Here is a 27575-nt window from a genome sequence, read left to right as displayed (position 1 = left end):
ACTACGGATGTTTATCCGGGGTTTTGGCCAAGTGGCGGCGCCTATTACCTCACTGCTGAAGGGGGGGCCGGTGCGTTTACGGTGGTCGGCCGAGGCAGATGGAGCTTTCAACCAGTTGAAGGCGCTATTTACTGACACGCCCGTGTTGGTGCATGCGGACCCTTCGTTAGCATTCATAGTGGAGGTGGATGCGTCCGGGGCTGGGGTTGGAGCCGTGCTGTCACAGCGCTCGGGCACGCCACCGAAGCTCCGCCCCTGCGCTTTCTTTTCTAAGAAGCTGGGTCCGGCGGAGCGGGACTATGATGTGGGGGACCGGGAGTTGCTAGCTATGGTAAAAGCCCTGAAGGTGTGGAGACACTGGCTTGAGGGGGCTAAGCACCCTTTCCTCATCTGGACTGACCACCGCAATCTGGAGTATATCCGAGCGGCGAGGATACTGAATCCTCGTCAGGCTAGGTGGGCCATGTTCTTTACCCAATTTAGATTTTACGATCTCTTATAGACCAGGTTCCCTCAACACTAAGGCCGACGCGCTGTCCCGTCTCCATGACACTGAGGACCGGTCCATCGATCCTACAGCCAGTTTCGTCCTGTCTGTTGGACTGGGTCTTTATGCGCCCTTGTGTGTGTGGCGTGACCGTCTCTCTGTTTTTTGGAAATAAAAGATCCACATCTTTGAACTACCCTGCTCTCTGCGCCTGACTCCTCCACACACTACCTCTAGAAGCCGTTACAGTTTGTCCCATTTAAGAATTCTTGGTTGGTGAGCGGACCCCAGACCTCACAACCATAAAGGGCAATGGGTTCTATAACTGATTCAATTATTTTTAGCTAGATCCTAATTGGTATGTCTAATTTTATGTTCCAATTGATGGCATTGCCTTGTCTCTCAGATCATTCACAGCTTTGTGGAAGTTACCTGTAGCGCTGATGTTTAGGTCGAAGTATGTATAGTTTTTTGTGTGCTCCACAGGTCTCAAACATTAAAAAAAAACATTTTAAAAAATACAGCAAGAGTCGCAGCACAGAATGAAGAAATAAAATAGTACTAAAATGTGTATTGGTTAGTTTCACCACTGTTGTTAGGTGTCTAGATGGAATTTGTGTTTGTGGTCCCGGCAACTGGACCTTTTTTGGATCACCATTATTTTTTGTCTTACTGAGATGTATTGTCAGGGCCCAGGTCCGACAGTATCTGTGCAGAAGATCTAGGTGCTGCGGTAGGCCCTCCTTGGTTGGGGTCAGAAGTACAAGATTATCAGCAAACAGGAAACATTTGACTTCAGAGTCTAGTAGGGTGAGGCCGGGTGCTGCAGACAGGATACCATCAACCCCACAGGCCTTTTTGGGTTGGAGGGTTTGTATTTTGTCCTGTAGTTTATTCAATGTAATTGGAGAATCCAGTAGGTTCTGGTAGTCTTTAATAGTTGATTCTAAGATTTGTATTTGATCATGTATATGTTTTTGCTGTTTGTTCTTTGTTATAGAGCCAAAAAGATTGGAGAAGTGGTTAATCCATACATCTCCATTTTGGATAGATAACTCTGTGTTGTTGTTTGTTTAGAGTTTTCCAATTTACCAGAAGTGGTAAGATTGTATGGATTCTTCAGTTACATTGAGCTGATTTCTGATGTGACGTTCCATCTTTTTCCGTAGTGTATTTCTATATTGTTTTAGTATTCACCATAATGAAGGCGTAGGCTCAGGTTTTCTGGATGTCTATGTGTTTGGTTGGATAGGTTTCTCAATTTCTTTCTTAGGTGTTTGCATTCTTCATCAAACCATGTGTCATTGTTGTTAATTTTCTTAGGTTGTCTGCTTGATATTTTTAGATTTGATAGGGAAGCTGAGAGGTCAAATATACTGTTGAGGTTTTCCACTGCTAAGTAAATTTCCAGGAAATTGTCTAGAAGGGATTGAATATGTTGTTGCCTAATTGTTTTATGGTAGATTTCCATTTATAGCTTTTGTTAATATTGTTCAATTCCTTTGGCTTTTATGCCTCATGATTAAGCAAAGCTCTGTTCGAGTAGTGTGTGCGTAACGAATCTCCTCTTCGTCTGAGGAAGAGTAAGAAGGATCGGACCAATATGCAGCGTGGTAAGTGTCCTTCATAATTAATTAACTGAACGCACGAAACAAAATAGCAAATGGACAAAACGAAACAGCTCTGTAAGGTGACATACACTAAACAGAAAACCACCACCCACAAACAAGAGTGGGAAAACAGGCTACGTAAGTATGGTTCTCAATCAGAGACAACGATTGACAGCTGCCTCTGATTGGGACCCATACCAGGTCAAACACATATAAATACCAAACATTGAACAAAAACATTGAATGCCCACCCCAACTCACGCCCTGACCAACCTAAAATAGAAACATACAAAAGGATGTAACATACAAAAGGTTGTGACAGGACGTGACAGTGTGGTTTTGCTGTGATCTGATAGAGCGTTCAGTCAGTCCACTGACAACCCTAAGAGACTCTGGGTTGAGGTCAGTGTTAAAGTAGTTTATAGTACTACTGCCAAGAGATGAGCTATAGGTGTACCTACCATAGGAGTCCCCTCAAAGCCTACCATTGACTATGTACATACCTAGCGTCCGACAGAGCTGCAGGAGTTGTGACCCGTTTTTGTTGGTTATGTTGTCGTAGTTGTGTCCAGGGGTGCATATAGGGGAGGGAATGCGGTCACCTCCAGGTAGGTGTCTGTCCCCCTGTGTGCTGAGGGTGTTGAGTTCTTGTCCAGTTCTGGTATTTAGGTCACCACAGACTATTACATGTCCCTGAGCCTGGAAATGGTTGGGGATTCTATAGGGGATATAGGTAGCACACATGAGGATGTTGTTCTCTGTTCAGATAATTTCCTTATTAATTTCTAGCCAGATGTAAAATTGTCCTGTTTTTACTCATTTAATAGAGTGGGTTAGGTCTGCTCTATACCAAATAAGCATACCCCCTGAGTCTCTTCCCTGTTTCACACCTGCTTTTTTGGTGGATGGGACTACCAGCTCTTTGTAACCTAGAGGGCAACCAGTCTCCTTTTTACCATGTTTCTTGCAGGATGACAATGTCTGTTTTTCCAGTTTCTTTGATGAACTCTGGGTTCCTGCTCTTAGGCCAAATGCAGATTACCTGGGGTGGGCAGAAGGGGCATAGGTATGATATGGGGGTGTGGCCAGGGTTTGCTTGGGGTGGTCTTAGCTGGTTGGGGTGTGGCTGGTGATGCTGTCTCTATCTCTCTCAATTTCAATGTCAATTTATTGACATGGAAAACATATGTTTACATTGCCAAAGCAAGTGAAATAGGTAATAAACCAAACAAATTAACATGAAACATTACAAATCACTGGATCACGTTGTCCAGAATATGGACCGCTGGGAGAGACAGGGAGTTCATCCAGTGCCTCCACCAGCACAACCAGGGTATATCCTGGGCGCCCCTTTACCACCTGAACCCAGTGGGATCCGTCTACCCATGCCACGGGGATACGACGGAAGTCCTGCCAACTGCCAGGGTTTCCTCCTCCAATTAAACCTTTATCTGGCCACTGTCCAACCAGCTCCATCGGACCATGAGAAGGTTTTCGCCCTCGTCTTGTGCCTCACCGGGAAAGCACTGGAGTGGGCCAGCGCCGTGTGTGAAGATGCGGCGTTGGACCATTTTGAGGAGTTCACCCGCCTTTTCCGGGCAGTGTTCGACCACCCACCTGAGGGCAGAGCGGCGGATGAGCATCTCTATTATCTGAGGCAGGAGACGAGGAGCGCGCAGGAGTTTGCTCTGGAGTTTAGGACCCTGGCTGCCGGCGCGGGATGGAACAACAGGGCCCTGATTGACCATTACCACTGCAGTCTACGCGAGGACATCCGTCAGGAGCTGGCCTGCAAAGACACCACCCTCACCTTCGACCAGCTGGTGGACCTTTCCATCCGGCTGGACAACATGCTGGCTACTCGCGGACGTCCAGATTGGGGTCTAGTGGTTCCATCCTCTCGCACCCCCTCTCCGATAGCTGGGAGGAACGGTGCGCAGGGAGACCGGAGGGGGTTCCTGCTCGTGCACCATCTGTAGCCGCAGAGGGCACACTGCTGGTCGGTGCCGGGTTGGTTCCTCTGGGAATCGAGGCAGCAGGCAGGGCGCTCTTGCGTCACCCCAGGTGAGTTGGCACCATTCTCACCCAGAGCCCTTTGTCGCACATATATTTGTGTCTGTCACTTTTCCTGATTTCTTTTCCCTTTGTTCCCAGCATAAGGCATTCGTAGATTCAGGCGCGGCTGGGAATTTCATTGATTAAGTGTTAGCTTATAGTTTAGGGACTCCTATTGTTCCCATGGATGTACCTTTCCCATTCACGCCTTAGATAGTCGACCAATAGGGTCAGGGCTTGTCAGGGAGACCACCGCTCTTTTGAGTATGGTGACGTGGGGGGGTCACACGGAAAATATTAGTATTTTCCTTATTGACTCTCCTGTGTATCAAGTGGTGCTAGGCCTACCCTGGTTAGCTTTTCATAACCCCACTATTTCTTGGCCACAGAGGGGTCTCACGGGGTGGTCGCAGGAGTGCTTAGGTAGGTGTTTAGGGGTTTTCTTTGGTGCTACTATGGTGGAAAGTCCAGACCAGGTCTCCACCGTGCACATCCCCACAGAATATGCCAATTTGGCTCTCGCCTTCTGTAAAAAGAAGGTGACTCAATTACCACCTCATCGAGGGATTGTGCGATAGATCTCCTGGTAGACGTTGCACTTCCCAGGAGTCACGTGTATCCCTTGTCGCAAGCAGAGACGGTGGCTATGGAGACATACAGTATGTCTCCGAATCCCTGCGGCAGGGGTACATTCGGGCCTCCACTTCACCCTTCTCCTCAAGTTTCTTTTTTGTGAAGAAGAAGGATGGAGGTCTGCGCCCGTGCATTGATTATAGAGGTCTAAATCAAATCACGGTGAGGTACAGTTACCCGCTACCTCTTATTGCCACGGCGATTGAGACAATGCACGTGGCACGCTTCTTCACTAAACTGGATCTCAGGAGTGAGTACAACCTGGTGCGTATCCGAGAGGGAGAAGAGTGGAAGACGGCATTTAGTACCACCTCAAGGCATTATGAGTACCTCGTCATGCCGTACGGGTTGATGAATGCTCCATCAGTCTTCCAATCCTTTGTAGACAAGATTTTCAGGGATCTGCACGGGCAGGGTGTAGAGGTATATATTGATGACATTCTGATATACTCCGCTACACGCGCCGAGCATGTGTCCCTGGTACGCAAGGTGCTTGGTCGCCTGTTGGAGCATGACCTGTATGACAAGGCTGAGAAATGCTTGTTCTTTCAACAGTCCGTCTCCTTCCTAGGGTATCGCATTTCCATGTCAAGGAGTGGAGATGGAGAGTGACCGCATTGCGGCCGTGCATGACTGGCCGACTCCCACCACAGTGAAGGAAGTGCAGCGATTCTTAGGGTTTGCCAACTACTACCGGAGGTTTATCTGGGTTTTTGGTCAGGTGGCTGCTCCCATTACCTCAATGCTGAAGGGGAGCCTGGTGCGCTTGCAGTGGTCAGCTGGGGCGGACGGGGATTTTTTTGGCACTTGAAGACTACCTCGGCTCCTGTGTTGGCTCATCCGGATCCCTCTTTGGTCTTCATAGTGGAGGTGGACGCCTCCGAGGCTGGGATAGGAGCTGTGCTCTCTCAGTGCTCGGGTAAGCCACTGAAACTCTGCCCCTGTGCTTTCTTCTCTAAGAAGCTCAGCCCGGCGGAGCAAAACTATGATGTGGGGGACCTGGAGCTGTTGGCTGTCGTTAAAGCTTTGACGGTGTGGAGACATTGGCTTGAGGGGGCTAAACACCCCTTTCTCATCTGTACTAACCACCGCAATCTGGAGTACATCCGGGCAGCGAGGAGACTGAATCCTCGTCAGGCAAGGTGAGCCATGTTTGTCACCCGTTTTGTGTTTACCCTCTCTTACAGACCAGGTTCCCAGAACGTCAAGGCAGACACACTGTCCCAGCTGTATGACACAGAGGAGCGGTCCATGGATCCCACCCCCATACTCCCAGTCTCTTGCTTGGTGGCGTCGATAGTGTCGGAGCTGGACGCGGACATTGAGCGGGCGTCACGTGCAGAGCCCACTCCCCCTAAGTGTCCAGCTGGGCGTCTGTACGTTCCGTCTGCTGTCCGCGATCTGCTGATCTATTGGGCTCACATGTCATCCTGGGGTCGGTCGGACGGTGCGCTGTCTTGGTGGGAAGTACTGTTGGCCCACTTTAGAAAGAGATGTAAGGGTTTATGTTTCCTCCTGCTCAGTGTGCGCCCAGTGCAAGGCTCCTAGACACCTGCCCAGAGGTAAGTTACAACCCTTACCCGTTCCACAATGGCCGTGGCCTCACCTGTCGGTGAATTTTATAACCGATCTTCCACCTTCACAGTGTAAGACCACGATCCTGGTCGTTGTGGATAGTTTTTCTAAGTCCTGTCGTCTCCTCCCTCTGCCCGGTCTCCCTACAGCCCTACAAATTGCTGAGGCCCTGTTTACACACGTCTTCCGGCACTACGGGGTGCCTGAGGATATAGTGTCTGATCGGGGTCCCCAATTTACGTCAAGGGTCTGGACGGCGTTCATGGAACGTCTGGGGTCTCGGTAGGCCTTACCTCAGGTTTTCACCCCGAAAGTAACGGGCAGGTAGAGTGAGTTGGAGTGAACCAGGATGGTAGAGTGAACCAGGATGTGGGTAGGTTTCTGAGGTTTTATTGCCAGGACCGGCCGGGGGAGTGGGCGGCGTTCGTGCCCTGGCAGAGATGGCCCGGAACTCGCTCTGCCACTCCTCCACTAACCTTTCTCCATTTCAGTGTGTATTGGGGTATCAGCCGGTTCTGGCTTCATGGCATCCGAGTCAGACAGAGGCTCCTGCGGTGGACGACTGGTTCCAAAAAGTTGGGGCAGTGAGCGCAGTGAGCACCGGGGGACAGGGTCTGGCTCTCGACCTGCCCCTCCGCCTGCCCTGCCGGAAGCTGGGTCCGCGGTTTGTGGGGCCATTTAAAGTCCTCAGGAGGGTGAACAAGGTATGTTTTAGGTTACAGCTTCCCAACAATTACCGTATTAACCCCTCGTTCCATGTGTCTCTCCTCGGGCCAGTGGTGGCTGGCCCGCTCCAGGAGGCTGAGGTGCGGGAGGTTCCTCTGCCCCCTCTGGATATTGAGGGGGTCCGTTCGACCCATCCTGGATTCGAGACGTCGGGCGAGGGACCTTCAGTACCTCGTGGACTGGGAGGGGTACGGTCCGGAGGAGGGGTTCCGGTGGAGGACGTGTTAGATCCTTCCCTGCTACGAGAGTTCCACCGTCTCCATCCGGATCGCCCTGCGCCTCGTCCTCTGGGTCGTCCCCGAGGCCGGTGTCGACGCGCGGCTCTCCTTGTTCGGGCGGTGCTCGGCTGTCAACGTCACCGGTCTTCTAGCCATCATTGATCTATGTTTCATTTCCATTGGTTTTGTCTGGTCTTCTTACACACCTGGTTCCAATCCCATTCATTAAGTGTTGTGTATTTAACCTTCTGTTTCCCCTCATGTCCTTGTCAGAGATTGTTTATTGTTGTGTTTTATGGATTGGTGTGCGACGGGTTCTTGTACCCACATTTATTTTATTATGGACTTTGTTTTTGGAGTTTGTTTTAAGTTGTTAAAATACTCCAATTATACCAAGTTTAATTCTCCTGCACTTGACTTCCCTGCCACCTACATATACGATGTGACAATCACAAAATGTCCAAAATAATAAAGACATTATGTCTATATACAGCGTTGTAATGATGTGCAAATAGTTAAAGTACAAAAGGGAAAATAAATAAACATAAATATAGGTTGTATTTACAATGGTGTTTTATCTTCACTAGTTGCCATTTTCTTGTGGCAACAGGTCACAAAATATTGCTGCTCTATCTGGTCAATAAAGACATTTCAAATGTCATATTATGTCTATATACAGTGTTTCTCCCTCTTTTCTCTCCCCCCCCCCCCCCCCCCCCTCTCTCTCCCTCCCTGTCACGTTCTGACCATCGTTCGTGTGTGTTTTCCTTGTTTTAGTGTTGGTCAGGACGTGAGCTGGGTGGGCATTCTATATTGTGTGTCTGGTTTGTCTATTTCTATGTCTGGCCTGATATGGTTCTCAATCAGAGGCAGGTGTTAGTCATTGTCTCTGATTGGGAACCATATTTAGGTAGCCTGTTTGGTGTTGGGTTTTGTGGGTGATTGTTCCTGTCTCTGTGTTTGCACCAGATAGGACTGTTTAGGTTTTTTCATTTCATTATTTTGTAGTTTATTCATGTATAGTTTTCCTTCATTAAAAAACCATGAATAACAACCACGCTGCATTTTGGTCCGACTCTACTTCGCCTAAAGAAAACCGTTACAGAATCACCCACCACAGCAGGACCAAGCGGCGTGGTGACAGGCAGCAGGAGCAGCGTAAAGAGGAATGGACATGGGAGGACGTTTTGGACGGCAAGGGTTGTTACACTTGGGAGGAGATACTGGCTGGAAGAGATCGCCTCCCATGGGAACAGGTGGAGGCACTTAGGAGAGCAGAGGCAGCCGGAGAGAGGAGCCGGTGATACGAGGGAACACGGTTGGCAAGGAAGCCCGGGAGTCAGCCCAAAAAATTTATTGGGGGGGGGGCTCACAGGGAGTATGGCTACGCCAGGTAGGAGACCTGCGCAAACTCCCTGTGCTTAGCCCGGTGCGGTACATTCCAGCTCCGCGTATTGGCCGGGCTAGAGTGAGCATCGAGCCAAGTGCCATGAAGCCGGCTCTACGCATCTGGTTTCCAGTGCGTCTCCTTGGGCCGGCTTACATGGCACCAGCCTTGCGCTCGGTGTCTCCGGTTCGCCTGCATAGCCCAGTGCGGGCTATTCCATCTCGCCGCACTGGCAGGGCGACCGAGAGCATTCAACCAGGTAAGGTGCAGCTCCCCGCACCAGGCTTCCTGTGCGTGTTCTCGGCCCAGTACCACTAGTGCCAGAACCACGCATCAGGCCTACAGTGCGCCTCGCCTATCTAGCGCTGCCAGAGCCTTCCTCCTCTACAGCTCTGCCGGAGTCTCCCGCCTGTTCAGCGCAGTTGGAGCCTTCCTCCTCTCCAGCGCTGCTGGAGTCTCCCGCCTGTTTAGCGCTGCCAGAGCCTTCCGTCTCTACAGCGCTGCCAGAGTCTCCAGTCTGCAAGGAGCTGCCAGTCTGCAAGGAGCTGCCAGTCTGCAAGGAGCCGCCAGAGCTGCCAGTCTGCAAGGAGCCGCCAGAGCTGCCAGTCTGCAGGATGCTGCCAGAGCTGCCAGTCTGCAAGGAGCCGCCAGAGCTGCCAGTCTGCAAGGAGCCGCCAGAGCTGCCAGTCTGTACGGAGCCGCCAGAGCTGCCAGTCTGTATGAAGCAGCCAGGGCCGCCAGTCAGCATGGAGCAGCCAGAGCCGCCAGTCAGCATGGAGCAGCCAGAGCCGCCAGTCAGCATGGAGCAGCCAGAGCCGCCAGTCAGCATGGAGCAGCCAGAGCCGCCAGTCAGCATGGAGCAGCCAGAGCCGCCAGTCAGCATGGAGCAGCCAGAGCCGCCAGTCAGCATGGAGCAGCCAAAGCCGCCAGTCAGCATGGAGCAGCCAGAGCCGCCAGTCAGCATGGAGCAGCCAGAGCCGCCAGTCAGCATGAAGCAGCCAGAGTCGCCAGTCAGCATGGAGCAGCCAGTCAGCATGGAGCAGCCAGTCAGCATGGAGCAGCCAGAGCTGCCAGTCAGCCAGGATCTTCCAGATCCGCCAGTCATCCAGGATCCGCCAGTCAGCCGGGATCTACCAGAACTGCCAGTCAGCCGGGATCTGCCAGAACTGCCAGTCAGCCGGGATCTGCCAGAACTGCCAGTCAGCCGGGATCTGCCAGAACTGCCAGTCAGCCAGGATCTGCCAGAACTGCCAGCCAGGATCTGCCAGAACTGCCAGCCAGCCGGGATCTGCCAGAGCCAACTACCTGCCTGGGCTTCCTCTCAGTGCTGAGCTTCCTCTCAGTGCTGAGCTTCCCCTCAGTCCTGAGCTTCCCCTCAGTCCCGAGCTTCCCCTCAGTCCCGAGCTTCCCCTCAGTCCCGAGCTACCCCTCAGTCCCGAGCTACCCCTCAGTCCCGAGCTACCCCTCAGTCCCGAGCTACCCCTCAATCCCGAGCTACCTCAGTCCCGCGCTGCCCCTCAGTCCAGTGGGGCCCTTGGTGAGGACTACTAGGCCAAGGTCGGCGGCGAGGGTCGCCTATCTAGGGACGCTAAGGAGGTGGACTAAGACAATTATGGAGTGGGGTCCACGTCCAGCGCCAGAGCCGCCACCGCGGACAGATGCCCACCCACACCCTTCCCTATAGGTTTAGGTTGTGCGTTCGGAGTCCGCACCTTGGAGGGGGGGTACTGTCACGTTCTGACCATCGTTCGTGTGTGTTTTCCTTGTTTTAGTGTTGGTCAGGACGTGAGCTGGGTGGGCATTCTATGTTGTGTGTCTGGTTTGTCTATTTCTATGTCTGGCCTGATATGGTTCTCAATCAGAGGCAGGTGTTAGTCATTGTCTCTGATTGAGAACCATATTTAGGTAGCCTGTTTGGTGTTGGGTTTTGTGGGTGATTGTTCCTGTCTCTGTGTTTGCACCAGATAGGACTGTTTAGGTTTTTTCATTTCATTATTTTGTAGTTTATTCATGTATAGTTTTCCTTCATTAAAAAAACATGAATAACAACCACGCTGCATTTTGGTCCGACTCTACTTCGCCTAAAGAAAACCGTTACACTCCCTCCCTTTCCCACTCTCTCTCTCACCCCCCACCCTCCCTTCCCATCCACCTGTGTACATTACCAAAGCAAGTGGAATAGACAAACAAACGGGAAATAAGCAAGGGAAATAAACCATCAGAAATTAACAGTAAACATTACACAAGTTTTATAAGAATATAGACATTTCAACTGTTATGTTATTGGCTATTTACACTGTTGTAACAATGTGCAAGTAGTTGAAAAATAAATACACTGATAAATATAGGTTGTATTTACAATGTTTGTGCTCCACTAGTTGCTCTACTACTCTCTTCCTCTCTTTCACTCTCTCTCCCCATCCCCCTCTCTCTCCCCATCCCCCTCTCTCTCCCCATCCACCCCTCCCTCTCTCTCTTCCTCTCTTTCACTCTCTCCCCATCCCCCCTCCCTCTCCCTATTCCTCTCTTTCACTCTCTCCCCATCCCCCCTCCCTCTCCCTATTCCTCTCTTTCACTCTCTCCCCATCCCCCCTCCCTCTCCCTATTCCTCTCTTTCACTCTCTCCCCATCCCCCCTCCCTCTCCCTATTCCTCTCTTTCACTCTCTCCCCATCCCCCCTCCCTCTCCCTATTCCTCTCTTTCACTCTCTCCCCATCCCCCCTCCCTCTCCCTATTCCTCTCTTTCACTCTCTCCCCATCCCCCCTCCCTCTCCCTATTCCTCTCTTTCACTCTCTCCCCATCCCCCCTCCCTCTCCCTCTTCCTCTCTTTCACTCTCTCTCCCCATCCCCCCTCCCTCTCCCTCTTCCTCTCTTTCACTCTCTCCCCATCCCCCCTCCCTCTCCCTCTTTCACTCTCTCTCCCCATCCCCCTCCCTCCCTCCCTCTCCATCTTCCTCTCTTTCACTCTCTCTCTCCCCATCCCCCTCTCTCTCTCCCCATCCACCCACCCCTCCCTCTCTCTCTTCCTCTCTTTCATTCTCTCTCTCCCCCATCCCCCCTTCCTCTTCCTCTCTCTCTCCCCATCCCCCTCCCTCCCTCTTCCTCTCTTTCACTCTCTCTCCCCATCCCCCTCCCTCCCTCTTCCTCTTCCTCTCTTTCACTCTCTCTCTCCCCATCCCCCTCCCTCTTCCTCTATTTCACTCTCTCTCTCCCCATCCCCCTCTCTCTCTCTCTCTCTCTTTCTCTCTCTCTTTCTCTCATGGACACAGAGGTTAAAAAACAATCAGTACATCAAATGTACATATCTTTAAAGCCCTTTTTACATCACCAGTTGTCACAAAGTTCTTATACAGAAACCGAGCCTAAAACCCCAAAGCACAAAAAATGCAGATGTAGAAGTACTGTGGTTAGGAAAAAATCCCTAGAAAGGCAGGAACCTAGGAAGAAACCTATAGAGGAACCAGGCTCTGTGGGGTGGCCATTCCTCTTCTAGCTGTGCCAGGCAGATATTATAAGAGTACAGAGCCATTAAGGCCAGATCGTTCTTCAAGCTTCCAAAGGGTCTGAGGTCAGTTAAATTTGCTCCTGGGTCTGTGTTTTATTACCAGGGGATTGAGGTGAAGCTCTCCTTGACATCATCGCTGCTCTGTCACCGAGAAATACCTCAGATGACAAATATCACCATTTGTCAGCTACACTTTTCATGACTTATTTTGTCAGTGCATCGATCTCGCTTTAAAATATGTCTGGAACACATCTAAACATCATAATAGCACTCACAGTTATCTTTTCAACTGCCAGTGATTTAGAGATATCAATGTTACTGTAAACAGAAATAAAACTATGGTGAGCAAAACAGTTGCTGTAGGACTCCATGATGGGGGGGAACCATAGAATCTCTCCAGGGTATCTAACATCATGTTCAGTTGATAATGACTCCTTTGACATCCCACTGAGCATAGTCCAATATGTCTTTAAAACAATGTTAAGTTCAAACCCCGACAAATGAGGCAATATATTTTTTTTGTCTCTCCACAACTTAACAAGGTTTACTATATCCTATCTGTAACATGGATTTTGATCCATAGCAGGGTAAGTGGAAGTTGAAAATGAATCGATTGGATTCAGGGAGTTTCAGGGAGTGGAGACTCTTGAGCTTGGCTGGGCACGCTGCTCGCGAATTGCTCAAGGCCATAGGACGGGAAAAGAATGATACTTATTTAGTTTGATATAATAAAAAACTATTCAAGATGTATTTTAGCATGTATTTAATGTGCATTCTCTATCCTCTTCATAGGATAACTGAATGTATATATTATATTGTATTTATATGTTCTATTGATTGTTTATTTTTGTTATTGTCTGAGCTGTAACGTCAATGCCTGTGCTTCTATTTTCTGCACACACCCAGACCTATCTTCATCCTTCTAGCCTGACACTCAACCACACAGTACACGAAGGCCAAGGTCCATCCCTCTCCATTACTTCAATTCCAGCCAGATTAAGGGTTCAATTCTTTTCAAATCAGCAGAATGTTCTCTATTATGACCTCAACCTTTCTTCTCCATCTTTGTGAGATACAAATCTGTGGAATGGCTCTCTCCTCTCCTCCTTCCCCTGGGCCTCCTCCTCCTGGGCAGGCAGCAGTAACCTGCAGTCAGAAGAGAAGAGAAGAAGAGAAGAGAGAAGAGAGGACAAGGGAGCTGAGTAATGGGTGAGACGTCACTTTTGGGTTTTTCTGTGAAGAAATATCATCATGACACCTTCAGAGAGTCTCTCACCAGTGGCTTGTTCAGACTTGCAACACCAGGCATGTGATTCCCTTGGTTCCCCCTGCGTTAACATGAAAGACTCTTGTGTCCTCTATTCCACTACTGTATGAACATCTAGTCGGCTGTTTTGTTGCTGCTGTAATGTTCATCATCAGTTGTATTTAGCTGGGTAACAATTTAGTCATCAGACTTCACGCGACTGTAATAGACAGTTGAGTTTGTGCTCCAACAGTGATGGTTTAAAAACACTGCAAACCTTGGGGGGAGGATGACCATGCCTGACTCTACCTAATTGCTTTGTGAAATGTTGTCATGTGAGTAAATCATGCTGCTGTTGCTGTTGCCTAGCAGCAGAGGAAGTCTTCTGACAAGTCTCTGAGGATGCCTGCTCCAGGGCGTGAAAATTCAAGCTGAAGCCATTCTACACACAGACCTACATACAACCTTCATGTCACTTCACTGGAGAGGGAGGAACAGTTTGTCAACATGTTTGTACATTGTGTCAATGTACATTACCTACATGTCTGTTAATGTGTTTAATTATTCTATATTTGTTTCTATGTTTTCTTTCTTTTTTACCTTTCACCAATCCTTCTTGTTTGGCAACCTCTGTTGTTTCCAGAAGCTGTGCTCCTCTTTGTTTCATTGGCAGTGGGTCTGTGGCCTTTTATGCACTGGGAGAACCGTGATGGGAGGCTCCTTTGAGAAGCACAGGGAAATGGCACAGGCAGAGTCCTAGTAATCAAGCCCATTCAGGCTAACAAAGGGAAACGGGGGTAGCCTTTGAAATGTTGTTTTTTTTTGTTCTCCAAAGTCAAACAAGACAGTGAGCAGCATGCCACAGCAACTTTCCCCACAAGCTGAGAGCAGCATCACTGGCAATTTGAAGCCAAGTCAATCAACAGAGAAGCAGAGGACATGGTCTATCATGGTTTTGATTCACTGGCTGTCCAACCACATGTATTATGCCCTTCAAAGTCCAGGTCTTCTGTGATGTTGTCTTCTCATTAAACACAAAATAGTTCATTAAAGATCCCCAACAAGCTCTGTCAACAGGAGAACAGAAGGTAAGGGATGTACTTCATCCTATTGTCAAGCACTATTGTGAGAGCCAGACAATGTAAAGTCATTTTAATTACATAGAGACCTTAATTAAGAAAAACAAGCTGGTACTTCTGGTACTTTAGCACCAATTTTCAAATGGGAAGTCCACTCAAAACACATTCCCTCTTTCTCAGTGCACATTACCTCCCTCTATTTTATTGGATAGCAAACTCCCATTGGTAAATGTAATGTATTTGTGTGGACTGAGTTTGCAGCACTCGGGGAATCCAGAGAGATAAACTTCAAGCTGTGCGGGTAGAATGTTATACAGTCTAGCTAAATACTATTTCAACCTGTACTGTTTGCTTATTTTTCAGCAGACAGGGAGGCAGGAGCACACAGTAAGAGGACAAACGTGCTGATGGGAGTTTGAAAAAGTGAATATTTTATAGAGATTGGAGGACATAAGAAAAAAATGTATATACTGCATTTGCTGACTGTACAGACCTGGGCTCATCGATCAGTTAATCATTATGACAGCCATCAATAATCTTAAACGCTCTGTCCATATCTAAAGTCAGTTTCCCTAAAAAGTCATCTTGTTGGTGAGCATCTACTGTCCTCTTCAATGCCCTAACGGCATTCATTTGGTTTACATTATATTTCATTCCCAGGAGAAATTCAGTAAAACTCAAAATCACGAATTTAGTTTTTTCACACGGATATTGTAAACGAGAGAGGATAGCGGGAGTATTCTCAGAGGAAGAGGACAAACGGTCAGTTGTGTGTGCAGCTCAGATGCCAGCCAGCAATGTTGCAATGTGACCTCTCTCCATCTGCTTCCTTCAGCCACTTGAGTCCAAAACTATGCATTTATTATGTATGACAACATGGAAGCAACATCATGCCATGGTACGGATATAGCTGAAAACTGCCAAAATGACTCCCCTGAAAATAAAATAAAATTCTGCATCCTGTCCAACATCTATGCCTTTGTACAAAAAGCAAACTTAAAGGAAATCCTGATGACCGCATTGTTTGTTTTAAGGCCAGGCAGTATCTCTCCCAGCAGTATCACACCATATTGGACAGGATAGTGACTGAGGAAGAAGGTAAACAGAAGCCTGGAATCACGACTTTCCTTCTTAATTTCCTATCCACTCCCCATGGGTCTGAGGAACAGATGGAGCGTGGTGCTCCCAAACCCCATCATTACAGGATGGATGATGTCACTCACTGGCAGGACGGCAGGGTTGCTTCCAATGTTGTTCATTTGGTGTGTCATTATCTCCAAGGTAACACTGGTCAACCTGTTGCATCCTGACTGCTTGCATCACTGCCTGGCATCCGATCGTAAGGCGCTACAAAGGATAGTGCGTACGGTCCAGTACATCACTGGAGCCAAGCTTCCTGACATCCAGGACCTATATACTAGGTGGTGTCAGAGGAAGGTCCCAAAAATGGTCAAAGAATCCAGTCACCCAAGACATAGAGTGTTCTCTCTGCTACCGCACGTCAAGCGGTACCGGAGTGTAAAGTCTAGGTCCAAAAGGCTCCTTAACAGCTTCTACCCCCAAGCCATAAGACTGCTGAACAATTAGTCAAATGGTCACCCGGACTATTTACATTGACCCCCTTCCTTTGTTTTTGCACTGCTGCTACTTGCTGTTTATTACCTATGCAGCGTCACTTTTTTTTACTTTTTTTTTTTTTTACTTTACTTTATTTTTTACTTTAGTTTATTTAGTAAATATTTTTTTAACTCTATTTTCTCAAAACTGAATTGTTGGTTAAGGGCTTGTATGTAAGCAGTTCATTTGGCTCATGTGACACATAAAATTGATTTGATTTGAGAGGAAGGGAAGGTCCTTGCTCCTCATTCACGCATGTGTCAGGTTGTCCCCCTCACTCTCCAGCTGGGTTCAAACTAATTTGTTTGTGCTCATATGATGTGGGAACCACAGTGCACGTTTCCCTCCTATGGCCATGTTTTATTAGCTCGATAACAATGGCCTACCGTGATTCATTACGCGATGACTGTCCCTGGGTAGCTTTGTCAAGTCTCACAGCGCCACCTACTGCAAAAAATTGCATAAATGCATAGTGAGATTGTGCTCCAAGGCCGCTAGGTGGCGACATTGTAAAACATTCACACTAGACTTTCCGGAAGCGTCTCTACTTTCAGTGTTGTAGTGCCTTTTCTCGGTTGACATGTTTCTCTAGCTTGCTAAATTTGAGAGCTGAACATTTAGCGAGAAAATATGAGTATAATAAAGGTTTTTGATCAGTATTTGTGCAAGGGTCTCGAAAATGTTCCAGTTTTACGAGAGGGTAATGTCAGCAAAGAAGAATATTCTGCATTTCAGGTAAAATGCTTTATTGTAGCTAGTCGTAGCTGACTGGTTAGCCCATGCCAATACAACGAGCCAGCAATCTAACTTAGAAATAGTTCGGCACCATTATTCCACGTGTGTAATTGTTTATATGGATAAACCATAGTTACTTGGCCTATGCTACACTTTGATAATGAAACTATTGCATCTTCTTGCATTGGTGCTTGTAAACAATGCTCTGATGAGAACCATGTTGAAGTCAATGAAGTAGCAGTATTCTTTATATTCTGGGGGAAATAACAAAAGGTGCAACAACCTAATTTCTTTGTAATATGAACATTTAGAAATGTTTTCTTAGAATTAGCAACATCATGTCTGGTCGAGGACCTAAAATCAGTTGCGGTCAGTTCCGTTTAAGATGAGGGAGGACGTTTTTTTTTTAGTGAGCATGGCCTTCTTTCTATTATAGCATAAGGATGACTGTCATTCATCTTCCATTCACCCAGTTCAATGTAACAGCGATAGGTTTAGGCTACTACATGATACTAACATTTTCTCTATACCCATCATGAGGTTGCTACAACCTAGCCTATGAATTAAAGTTTATAACATAGGTGACACACTGACGGTGACATTCAATACCGCCTTGCACACTCTTGCCTGCATGTAGCTGATATAGGGTGTAATCATTAGTCCAAAAGTTGCAAACAAGAGTTTCTATTGGACAAATGTAGGTATGTTTATCCCCATTGTGTTCCATTTGCTTCTATTTAAGAAACATTTTTCAACAGAATCAGCGGAATAAATACACTCCATATCACACGTAAACACAGTTCACGTTCATAGTATTACTTCTCGCATGTGCTCTCCTCCTCTCACCGCTTCCATTCCCTTGTGGACTTCAATACACAACACATCAGCAGTATGTGACCAGGCAACAAAAAAAAAACATTCCAAGCCAAACCGCTACATACAGCCTACATCGTTGTCACCATATTTGCTAAAGTAACGTCATAGTCAGCATAGCTAATCTAATTAACTCGTTAGTATACCCGCTACAATAATGCAGTAATGTTAGTGTACAGTCAGTAAGCAGTTACACCGGTGGGCCCCGGTGGCAATACATTTGTAAAACCAGAAGCTTACCTTGAGTTGGAAGAGTTCCAGTGTTGTGTTTGATGTCATAGCCAGCTAGCTAACATAGCATCCCTCTGTTTGAGCAGGGTGTTTCAGTAGGCTGAACTAGCTAGCTTCATTTGCTAGTTAAGTCAATGAAACTGAAAGTGAAAAAAAGTCTCTATTTCTCTCTTGCTTCTCCTTCATTTTGGAAGAAATAAATGTTTTCAAAACTGTTAAACTATTGTCTTTATCTCTCTTTGAGGCAACTACTCACCACATGTTATGCACTGTAGTGCTAGCTAGCAGTAGCTTATGCTTTCAGTACTAGATTCATTCTCTGATCCTTTTGATTGGGTGGACAACATGTCAGTTCATGCTGCAAGAGCTCTGATAGGTTGGAGGACATCCTCCAGAAGTTCATAATTACTGTGCAAGTCTATGGAAGGGGGTGATATCCACAATCCTCCTAAGTTTTGTATTGAAGTAAATGGACAGAGAGGAGGACAAAAGCTAGCTGCACTGGCTTCACCATGGTGCTACAGAGTGCTTTGGAGGCTACTGTAGACCTTCTTTGCAAAATAGTGTGTTTTAATCAATTATTTGGTGACTTAATTATATTTAGTATAGTTTCATCTAAAAATGATCACTTTTTTAATGTTTATTTTATTTTTATGAAATTCACTGAGGAGGATGGTCCTCCACTTCCTCTTCTGAGGATCCTCCACTGTTTAAAACCAATGAAACCCATTGGAAACTGTGTGGTAATGAAAATGGGCCTACATTTATACAGTTACTTGACTGTGTCCAGCTCACTAATAATCACCTAAATTGAAATTAGATAGTCAGGGAGTATTGCAAATTTCAAATACAATGGCTAGAGGATAATCTTTTGCAAATTCTAATGGCAATGAAATAATTTATAACAAATTTTCAGTGTGGCTCTCTGGACCTCATTGAAGACCAAATGCGGTCCCCAGGGCAAAATTTGTTTGACACCCCTGCTGTAGACACCGGTATAAAGAACAGCTGTAGTTCTTCATTCAGGCTGTCTAAACTGTTTTCTGCCAGCTGGTGGCAGCACAATATCATCCCTGGCCACCACTTGGACTGTCTGGGTGAAATAGAGAGAATCTGAAATAGGCTATTGTAACTACTGAACCTTCGGAACTGCACCACTTTACAATCTCCTTACATGTCTTTCTCTTTGAGATTTTCACCACGGATTGCTTAAAGGAACATAGCTATGCAGGATTGGATGATATTACAGGGAAGAAAAAACATAGCTTCTATGTGTGATTGAATAAACTATGTCCTCTAAACAAGTGAAATCCCCCAGAGCCTAATATCTTGAGTGTTTTTTTATTTTTATTTTTTTAATTGGTCTGATTACCTTTGTATCTGATAAAAATCTTCAGTCCTCTCTCCTCCATCTGTCTCCTTGGTTTCAGTATTCTCCAGAGAACATCCAGGGGCCGGGATGTGACATAGACCCCAGTGAGGTGACTCTTCCTGGATGCTCCTGCTACGCCCACTCCTGCCTTAGAGAGAGCTGCTCCTGCCTGCAGACTTACGGACAGACATGCAGACAAACGTACGACAGCCATGGTCGACTCCAAGACCAGGGGGATACGGAGACTGGTTACTGCAGGCCTGTGTTTGAGTGTAACGCCTTGTGTGGCTGTAGTGAGGCCTGCTGTAACCGGGTGGTCCAGAGAGGCCTGGGGCTCAAGTTGTGTGTCTACCCCACAGAGGACAGAGGCTGGGGCATGCGAGCGCTGGAGCCCATCCCCTGTGGAACCTTTGTGTGTGAGTATGCCGGGGAGGTGATTGGCTTTGAGGAGGCCAGACGCAGACAGCTTGCTCAGGGGCTTGAGGACAACAACTACATAATTGCTGTGCGGGAGTATGCTGGCCAGGGCCCGGTCAGTGAGACCTTTGTGGACCCAACTGTGGTTGGGAATGTGGGGCGTTTTCTGAACCACTCCTGCCAACCCAACCTGTTCATGGTGCCTGTCCGGGTGCACTCCCTGGTGCCCAGGCTGGCCCTGTTTGCTGGCCGGGACATCCCCCCTCAGGAGGAGCTCACATTTGACTACTCAGGGGGCTATAGCAATACACCCTCTGTGGAGAGGTTGGTCCAGAGTGACCCTGGGACAGAGGCCAGTGAGACAGGTACCCTCCAGAGGAAACCATGCCACTGTGGTGCCCAGAACTGTTCCCAATTTCTGCCACTGGATTTATCTGTTCTCAACAATTAGATTAGAGGGATGCATTTATTTGGTAAATGTTTATACATTGATGTTTTGTTATTTGAAGTGATCATGTTGTACTGGAAAGGAGAGACACTTTGCACTGAACCCTTTTTTTGTTGTTTCTGTTGAATACAACTCTCTGTTGAATCACTAACACAGGCTTCTGAGGCATTCATCCTATGCTTACCAGTGTGGCATCCATCTGGCTTAAAGATGAAATCTGGGATTGGTGCCTCCATCTAGAATAAAGGGGAAATCTGGGATTGGTGCATCCATTTTGAATTCATACTGTCATTGATTATAAAGGGCTCATGAGCTTAGTTCAACTGTCTTAACCCATCAGAACCCAAACTATAAGCCTGTTTGTAATTCTAAACAAACTGTAATTCTAAACAAACACGGTATAGTTTCAAAACATGGTTAAAATGTAATTGATGGTCAGTAGCTCTCTATCAATTTTAGAGTGGATACAGCCCCAACTCTCAGCTGTTTACCATAACAAGTGCCAGGGTGCCATTTATGATGACCCACTTTTCTGTCACGACTGCCCACTATCTCACTGTCCCCACCCTCTTTCTGTTGGATGGCATCGCTGATCTGATATAAAGATACAGCATTTCTATCACAAAGTATAAACTTCATCTGTGTTGTGCAGACCAGCTAAAAGCTCTCTCTGTCAGAGAGTACTTGTGCTATGTGGGGCACGTCCCACCAGACCTAGCTATCAAAACACTTCAGTCCACAAGTGGCCTATATATAAGCCCTCGCCCCATATCTCACTGACAGCAGATTCATCTAGCAGGTCTTTATATTAACTATGCACTGACTGATATTGACTACAGCAAAAGACGGGCCTGGCTTTGTAGGGTTTTGTATACTTATAAGAATCATATGTGCTCATAGATTGGCACAACAATGTTGTATGCAAAGACATTTCTCTCTCAAAAGACATCCATTTAACCTTAAAAGATATATAGCATACACGTTGGTGGTATCTTGTCTCCATCCCTCAACTTTACAAATATCTCTGTGGTCTTTCAACACAGTGTCCTCCTGAAGGTATCTTCAGCTCTTCATTGGAGCCAAGAATCTCCAGAGGTGTGAGCAATTAAGAAGGGCCGGAGGGTATTTTAATATAGTAACGGGTCTTATTCCCCTGCCACGGGAGGGGCCAAGGTGTCCTGCTTTACTGTGACCATTCTTAAATCAAGCCCCTCCTCTCAAACTGCCCCACTTTCAGTCTAGACCCGCTTTCATCCCAGCTGCTTATTAATATCCACATCTAGGTTAATTAGCACAGAGACCGTGGTGTGTTCCATCCAGAAATAAGATCAACACTCCAGTCACGTTGGGGGACGGAGGAGAGCAGCGTGGCTCAACCACTGGGTGGACTCATTTTACTTCACCCAGGACAAAGGGTTGGCGGAATTGGCACATTTTAGACCGTCCTATTGGTCCTGAAGTAAATCTTTGCCCAGCCGAGGCACCATACGAGCTGAAATGAATGCACCCATCCTCTCTACCATGGTTTGGAGATGGAAGGCCTAAGCCAATCAGAGTTAACCATCAGGTGGATTTGTTTTTCTTTGTTAGAGAGAGAGATGAACTTTAATGCATCAACCTAGATTTTTTCTCAGCTAGTATGAGGGTTCCCTTTGCTCTATTTGTTTAGCTATGTTTGGTTATGGTCCAAATGTTCCATGGCAACCCTTCTGCTGTCATCCCACTCCTATCGCAGATGGCACAGTATATCACAGAAACACCTTTGACCAGTGACATTTTGCTTTAATCAAGGTAGAGGTCTGGTTGGTATGTGTTAGCAGGTGACAGCTATTTTGGACAGGTGATTGGACACCAAGGATTATTTATTTAATTACGTTTATTTGAGATGGACAATGTACAACAAAACATACGTCTCAGTGTATGAGAAGTGATGTGTTGCACCAGATTGAGCTGACAGCTAATTTACATCTGCAGTCACCGGTTGTAGGCATGGTGCAGGCAGGCAGTGTTCCACACAAACTGTTCAGGACTGGATTTGGAACTCAGTGCCTCATTCCCAGGACAGTCATCTAGCAACCAGCAGTTAACCACATGATATGAACTTCGTCCTGGTGATTACAGTGGTCAGCTGCTAGAGCACAGCCCTGATGACAGTCACACTAGTCACAACACTTAAAAGGGACAGACATTTATTGTAGACTACAGTGAGGTTATACCCAGCTAGCACATTTGATTCCTTGGAAGTTGTGGGAATGTATGTTTTTGTTTTCCCATTTGTTCTGGTTACGAAGCCATACGTTTCCTGACCTTTAAACTGAACGTTTTCTAAATTTCGCCTGTTCTGGGAATGTTAATTGTTAGGTTGCAGGGAGATTCTGTGAACATTTTGCTATGAACGTTTTCCCTGAAAGTTTTCCTGGGAGGCTTTGTTAACGTTCTGAGATCGGAAATTACATTTTATTTGAAGCTAATTAAATTACGTTCTTTGAAATTGTTTCAATAAGAATTTTATTAACACTGCTAGCTTAGGTTAACTGTTTTGAACTCCAAGCACAGAGAGGACACATGGGAATTCATTTGTTTAGTCATTAATCATGCAAACAGATAAAATGTTTTATTGTTCTATGACATCAGTGAGATTCAAACCTATGGTCTTCTACTCTCTATCCAGGGAATTAGTCCACTGCGCCACCAGGATGGAGCTAGTGTGCCATGTTTTTTTAAACTCATACAAAACTGTTCATTTTAGTCTATTTAAACAGACTCAATTTCAAAGGAAACAAGCACTCATTAAGATGACACCTGAACACACTTAACGAGATAGAGGATAGAGATAGTTTTGTTGGTGCTGAGAACGGAATATATATGTTTTTAAATAACATTTTTATAACTTTCTCTCAACGTTACTAATGTTTTCTTGTGTTTTTTTTATGGAAAGTTTCCTTAATGTTCTGAGCACATGACTTTAAATACAACCATGCGGAAACCTGCAGAAAACATTACTCTGAAGTACTGTTCCCACAGAAGAATGTTGTTTTTTAGCGTTCTCTTAATGATCTTGAGAATATGACTTTAAATAGAAACATGAGGAAACCTGCAGAAATGTTATGCTGAAATACTGAAATTACTACAGAAGAAAGTTGTTTCTTAACGTTCTCTGAATAATCTGAGAACATTACTTTAAATAGAACCATGAGGAAACCTGTAGGAAACATTATGGGAAGGTTGTATGCTAAATAACCATAGGACAACCACGCTCTCACCAAGCTCTAAGAAACATATGGTTCTCAGAACGTTATGTGCTAGCTGGGTATTGTCCTTCTGTCTACAATATACAGTAGGTCATACCTGTACCATTTTAACTCTCTTTGACCTCAAGAAAAATGTATAGGGACAAACGTTTTGCTCAATTCTTCATCTAAAACGAGCATGGTATAGCCTGCTCTGAGTTCAGGGAGAATGTGTTATTGTCCTAGATGCATAGTACTGGTTGATCTAGTAGTTTGTCTTGAAAATAAAAACTTGACTTGCCATAGTGAGCTCCATACATATAATCAGCGGAATATTGAAGCCAGTGTTGTGGTGGTACACTTTCTGGACACTTTCTTTTGTGTGAGTGTCCAATGACACAATCTTTCCACATTTTACAGCTCTTAACTGGCCATTGCAGTGCCTTGTTTTCCACTGATGCTAGGTACATAAAGGGCTGCCAATATGACTTTAACGTGATAGAGACAACAAGAAGCGAGTGTAGAGTCTATTTCAGGATGAATCACCAGTGTAGTAATAAGGCCTGGCAGCCTGTCATCTCTGAAGTGGAGCACCTCTCTAATGAGGGAACAGATGTCATTGCCACCAAACTTGGGGCCAATTTTTTTTTTTTATCGAGTCAACACAGATAAAAATAGATCTGTTGGAGCCACAGCTGGGAGAATAAAAAATCTAATTTCAAGACAATAGTTAATAGTGTTGCAGGGCTTTGGAGTTGTTTTGTAGATATTTGTATAGAGAAATTTGGCAAAATCGTGTATCATCAAAACATTTGTGTTTTCTCTCAAAGATGTAACAATCCTATTACCAGTGTTCTCTCTCTCACCACAGTCTGTGACAATCTCTGATAATACAACACATTTGGTGTTTGACTGGAACATCTTTGTGTGATGTTTTCACACATTCCAGTGCCTTGAATTGTCCCTGTTTTGGTAGATGGATTGTCTACTGTATATTCATGGAAACATATGTACATTGGGAGAGTACAACAGATACTGAACATATGTAACGTTAGTATGTATAAGCATGACAGTGAAAGCTTGTCAGTGAGGCTGTAGCTCTGTCTGGTTAGTTGGCTGACTGGGTCTAAAGGAATTACCTGCTGTTAAAGGAGGATCTGGTTCTATGGGTTAAATAGGTGAGTTGATCATCACCCCTGCATTGCTTTCTAGATGTTCACCTTGTTCAAAGGAGGGGCTCGTTGGTGCAGTCATCACGCTCTTGAAATGTGGAGAATCACACTCTTCCATTTTTAGGTCCACTAATTTAAATACTGACAATCTGAGGCAAACACCACCTGGTAGACAATATGTTCTAGTTCATCTATATTATGCTGAAATCAAGAGCATGGGGTGAAGAGACATTAGTATTTTGGTCTACAAAATGCGTATGAGTGGATGGTATGACAATATACTGTACACATGAGCAGAATGAATGTCCCATGATATCAAGCATTTATTCTGTCACCCTTGAAGTGATGGGCTGTGTATTTCCTTTTACCAAAGATGCAAGTCAATTCTAAATGCCTGCAAAGAATAATGTGTAGGAAAATCCATGATGTGAAAATCATTTTTCACACTTTGAGAGCAGCAACAGAAATAATAGCACAAACCAGTAGGCCTAATTAGAATGTCTCTATAGCTGGTTTAATAAGCATGTTTCCGTAGGGGATAGCGAAGCCATTATACCGGCATAATTGTATTTTATTTTTAGTGAGGAAGAACTCTACCCTGTAGGGCACAGCATCAGTTCCTGTTCTTTTGACAACAAGACCCAAGTGAAACTGAACCCTAGACCTGTACTCTGAAGAGAGGAGAGGGCAGTGAAATTCAAGAGAACGTGCTGTGTCACTAGACATTTGAAAAGCAACCGCATCTTGAATCTGTTGGGCATAAAAAATATAAGTATCCTAAATTGTCATCTGGTCTCAACTCCAATTACAAGGGTTATTTTTTTCTCCCAACATCCTCATAGCAACTTTTGTCCTGTTTCTGTCACTCGCATCTTCATGCAACCAAACCCAGAAACCTGTCTGTCCGCAGGCTGCTGTCCTACGACACATTCTAGCCAATAGCATTTGAAACATCCGATGTTATCAATGGGGGTATTCTAGTTAATCTGGCATTTATTTTTACATTTCCGGCTTGGTTGACTTGATGGGATGCAAATGAAGGGAGGACAGGGAGGAAAGGAAGTTGCTTTCAGAGAGCTCAGTACTCCCATGCAGGCATGGCTTATAGTGTAATGTAGAGGGGGATAGATAAACCAACCAGCCTTGTTCTGTCTCACTGGGATCTGAACCACATGGTTCATAACAGAGGTGTAAGGGGCTGGCTGCTCCAGTCTGGTAAACTCCATTAGCTTTGAACATGCAGTGGCTCCTCTGAAGAAAGAGCTGATTCATAGTCTGCACACCACACGTCATAGATGGAACGAGCTGCATGGGGAAAGCAGCATAGAGACTGTTGACAGTTATGTGTCTCACCTGTCAGGGGAGCAAAATTAAAGTGGTTCTCTGGTAGAGTGTTAGGGTCAAAAGTACAACACCCTGATGGAATGAATATTTCTGTGTTTGAAGAGCCTTTCCTGGGTCTAACCTGATCTGCTCTGTTACATTCACTGTGTAGTGTAAGCTTCACATCGTCACAAAAACTAACTCATGCCAAAAAGCCCCATCAGTAGAGCAGAACATTGAGAAGACAGGATATAGTGGATTACTGACCTTGAAACCTGGCACATTCTGAAAAACAGAAGGTTTGACCCAGCTTGCATACACAGAAGCTAGAGAAAGGTAGTGCAATGTTAAATCTGAGGAATGGAGGAGAGAGGAACTGTCTCTGGAGTCATTGCTCCCAGCAGTGTCATGGTTCACTGTACCAGATACAGGAGACGGTGAGAAGCTAACACATCCTTGTGTTAGTGCAGTGCTCCCTCTTCATATCCATTACCATGTCTTTCCATATAGTTGTTTTGTATTTCTCCTATCAAATGCACATCACTTATGGTGTGCTGGCCTGGGCCAAAAAAATATTGTAATCAGAAAGTAGTGCCCATCTAGTTACATGAGAAAACTCAAGAGGGCTTACAGTTGGTCATCCACTACAAATGGAGACAGATTTCACCAGATAATGACACAAAACAAAGGCAGTACGTCTTTATTATGGAATATATCAGAGAGGAAGCACATAATTATTTCCTAATAATGAAAGCAATAGCTGCACATAATACCAGAGTTTCTTTGTTGCTTTGGTTGTAATTGAGTTTGACCTCGCTATCATAATTTTGATCAAGACGAGGATTAGATTAGAGACAGGGCCCACACAGAAATAACAACCTTGAGACTCAGACAAGGCTTGTGAATCAAGATAACCATCTATAGGTAACTGCTAAAAATAAAGGAAACACCAACATAGAGTGTCTTAATAAGGCGTTGGGCCACCACGAGCCAGAACAGCTTCAATGCACCGTGGCATAGATTCTACAAGTGTTTGGAACCCTAATGGAGGGATGTGACACCTACTTCCACAAGAAATTCCATCATTCTGTGTTTTGTTGATGGTGGTGGACAACGCAGTCTCATGCGCTGCTCCAGAATCTCCCTTGCTATTCGGGATCCCTACCCCATTGAAGATGAAATGTAAAAAGTTTAATGTAAGGGTTAGGGTAAGGATTAGGTTTAAGGTTAGGGTTTAGGGTAGGGATCCCAGATAGCACTAACCCTCCAGAGTCTCCCATAAGTGTTCAATTGGGTTGAGTTCTGGTGACTGAGATGGCCATGGCATATGGTTGACATTATTTTCATGCTCATCAAATCATTCAGTGACCACTCATACAAAGCCATGTAACCAAAATAATTGCCTGCCCAGAATTTGTATACATTACCCTAAGAATGATAGGATGTTAATTACTTAATTAACTCAGGAATCACACCTGTGTGTGGAAGCACCTGCTTTCAATACACTTTGTACATTATCCTTCAATGACTTACATTTCTAGTGTTTCCATTATTTTGGCATTTACCTGTACATTTACACCCACACACAACGTTGGCAGAGGAATGGCATCAGGCCGGATCAGTCAGACACAGTGG

At 45.9% G+C, this 27575-nt stretch overlaps 1 protein-coding gene and 1 long non-coding RNA gene across 2 annotated transcripts; one reads left to right on the top strand and one right to left on the bottom strand.

Moving 5' to 3' along the window:
- Nucleotides 1–11943: 11943 nt before the first annotated feature.
- Nucleotides 11944–18301, bottom strand: LOC149976099 (uncharacterized). The gene is made up of 2 exons (XR_016488044.1): nt 17988–18301; nt 11944–13343 (listed from the first exon to the last, which is right to left on the bottom strand). It is a non-coding gene; the product is annotated as an uncharacterized LOC149976099 (long non-coding RNA).
- Nucleotides 16665–23748, top strand: setmar (SET domain and mariner transposase fusion gene). The gene is made up of 2 exons (XM_021569791.3): nt 16665–16874; nt 19409–23748. Exons 1-2 carry the CDS (start codon nt 16770–16772, stop codon nt 20216–20218), a joined length of 915 nt encoding a protein of 304 aa, XP_021425466.1. The 5' UTR covers nt 16665–16769; the 3' UTR covers nt 20219–23748.
- Nucleotides 23749–27575: the final 3827 nt, after the last annotated feature.

Source organism: Oncorhynchus mykiss, chromosome 17 (genome assembly GCF_057628025.1).
Source record: "Oncorhynchus mykiss isolate SJ-2025 chromosome 17, ASM5762802v1, whole genome shotgun sequence".
Lineage (NCBI taxonomy): Eukaryota > Metazoa > Chordata > Actinopteri > Salmoniformes > Salmonidae > Oncorhynchus > Oncorhynchus mykiss.
The sequence above is the reverse complement of the archived record's forward strand: the minus strand, read 5'-3'. Positions and strand labels throughout refer to the sequence as shown.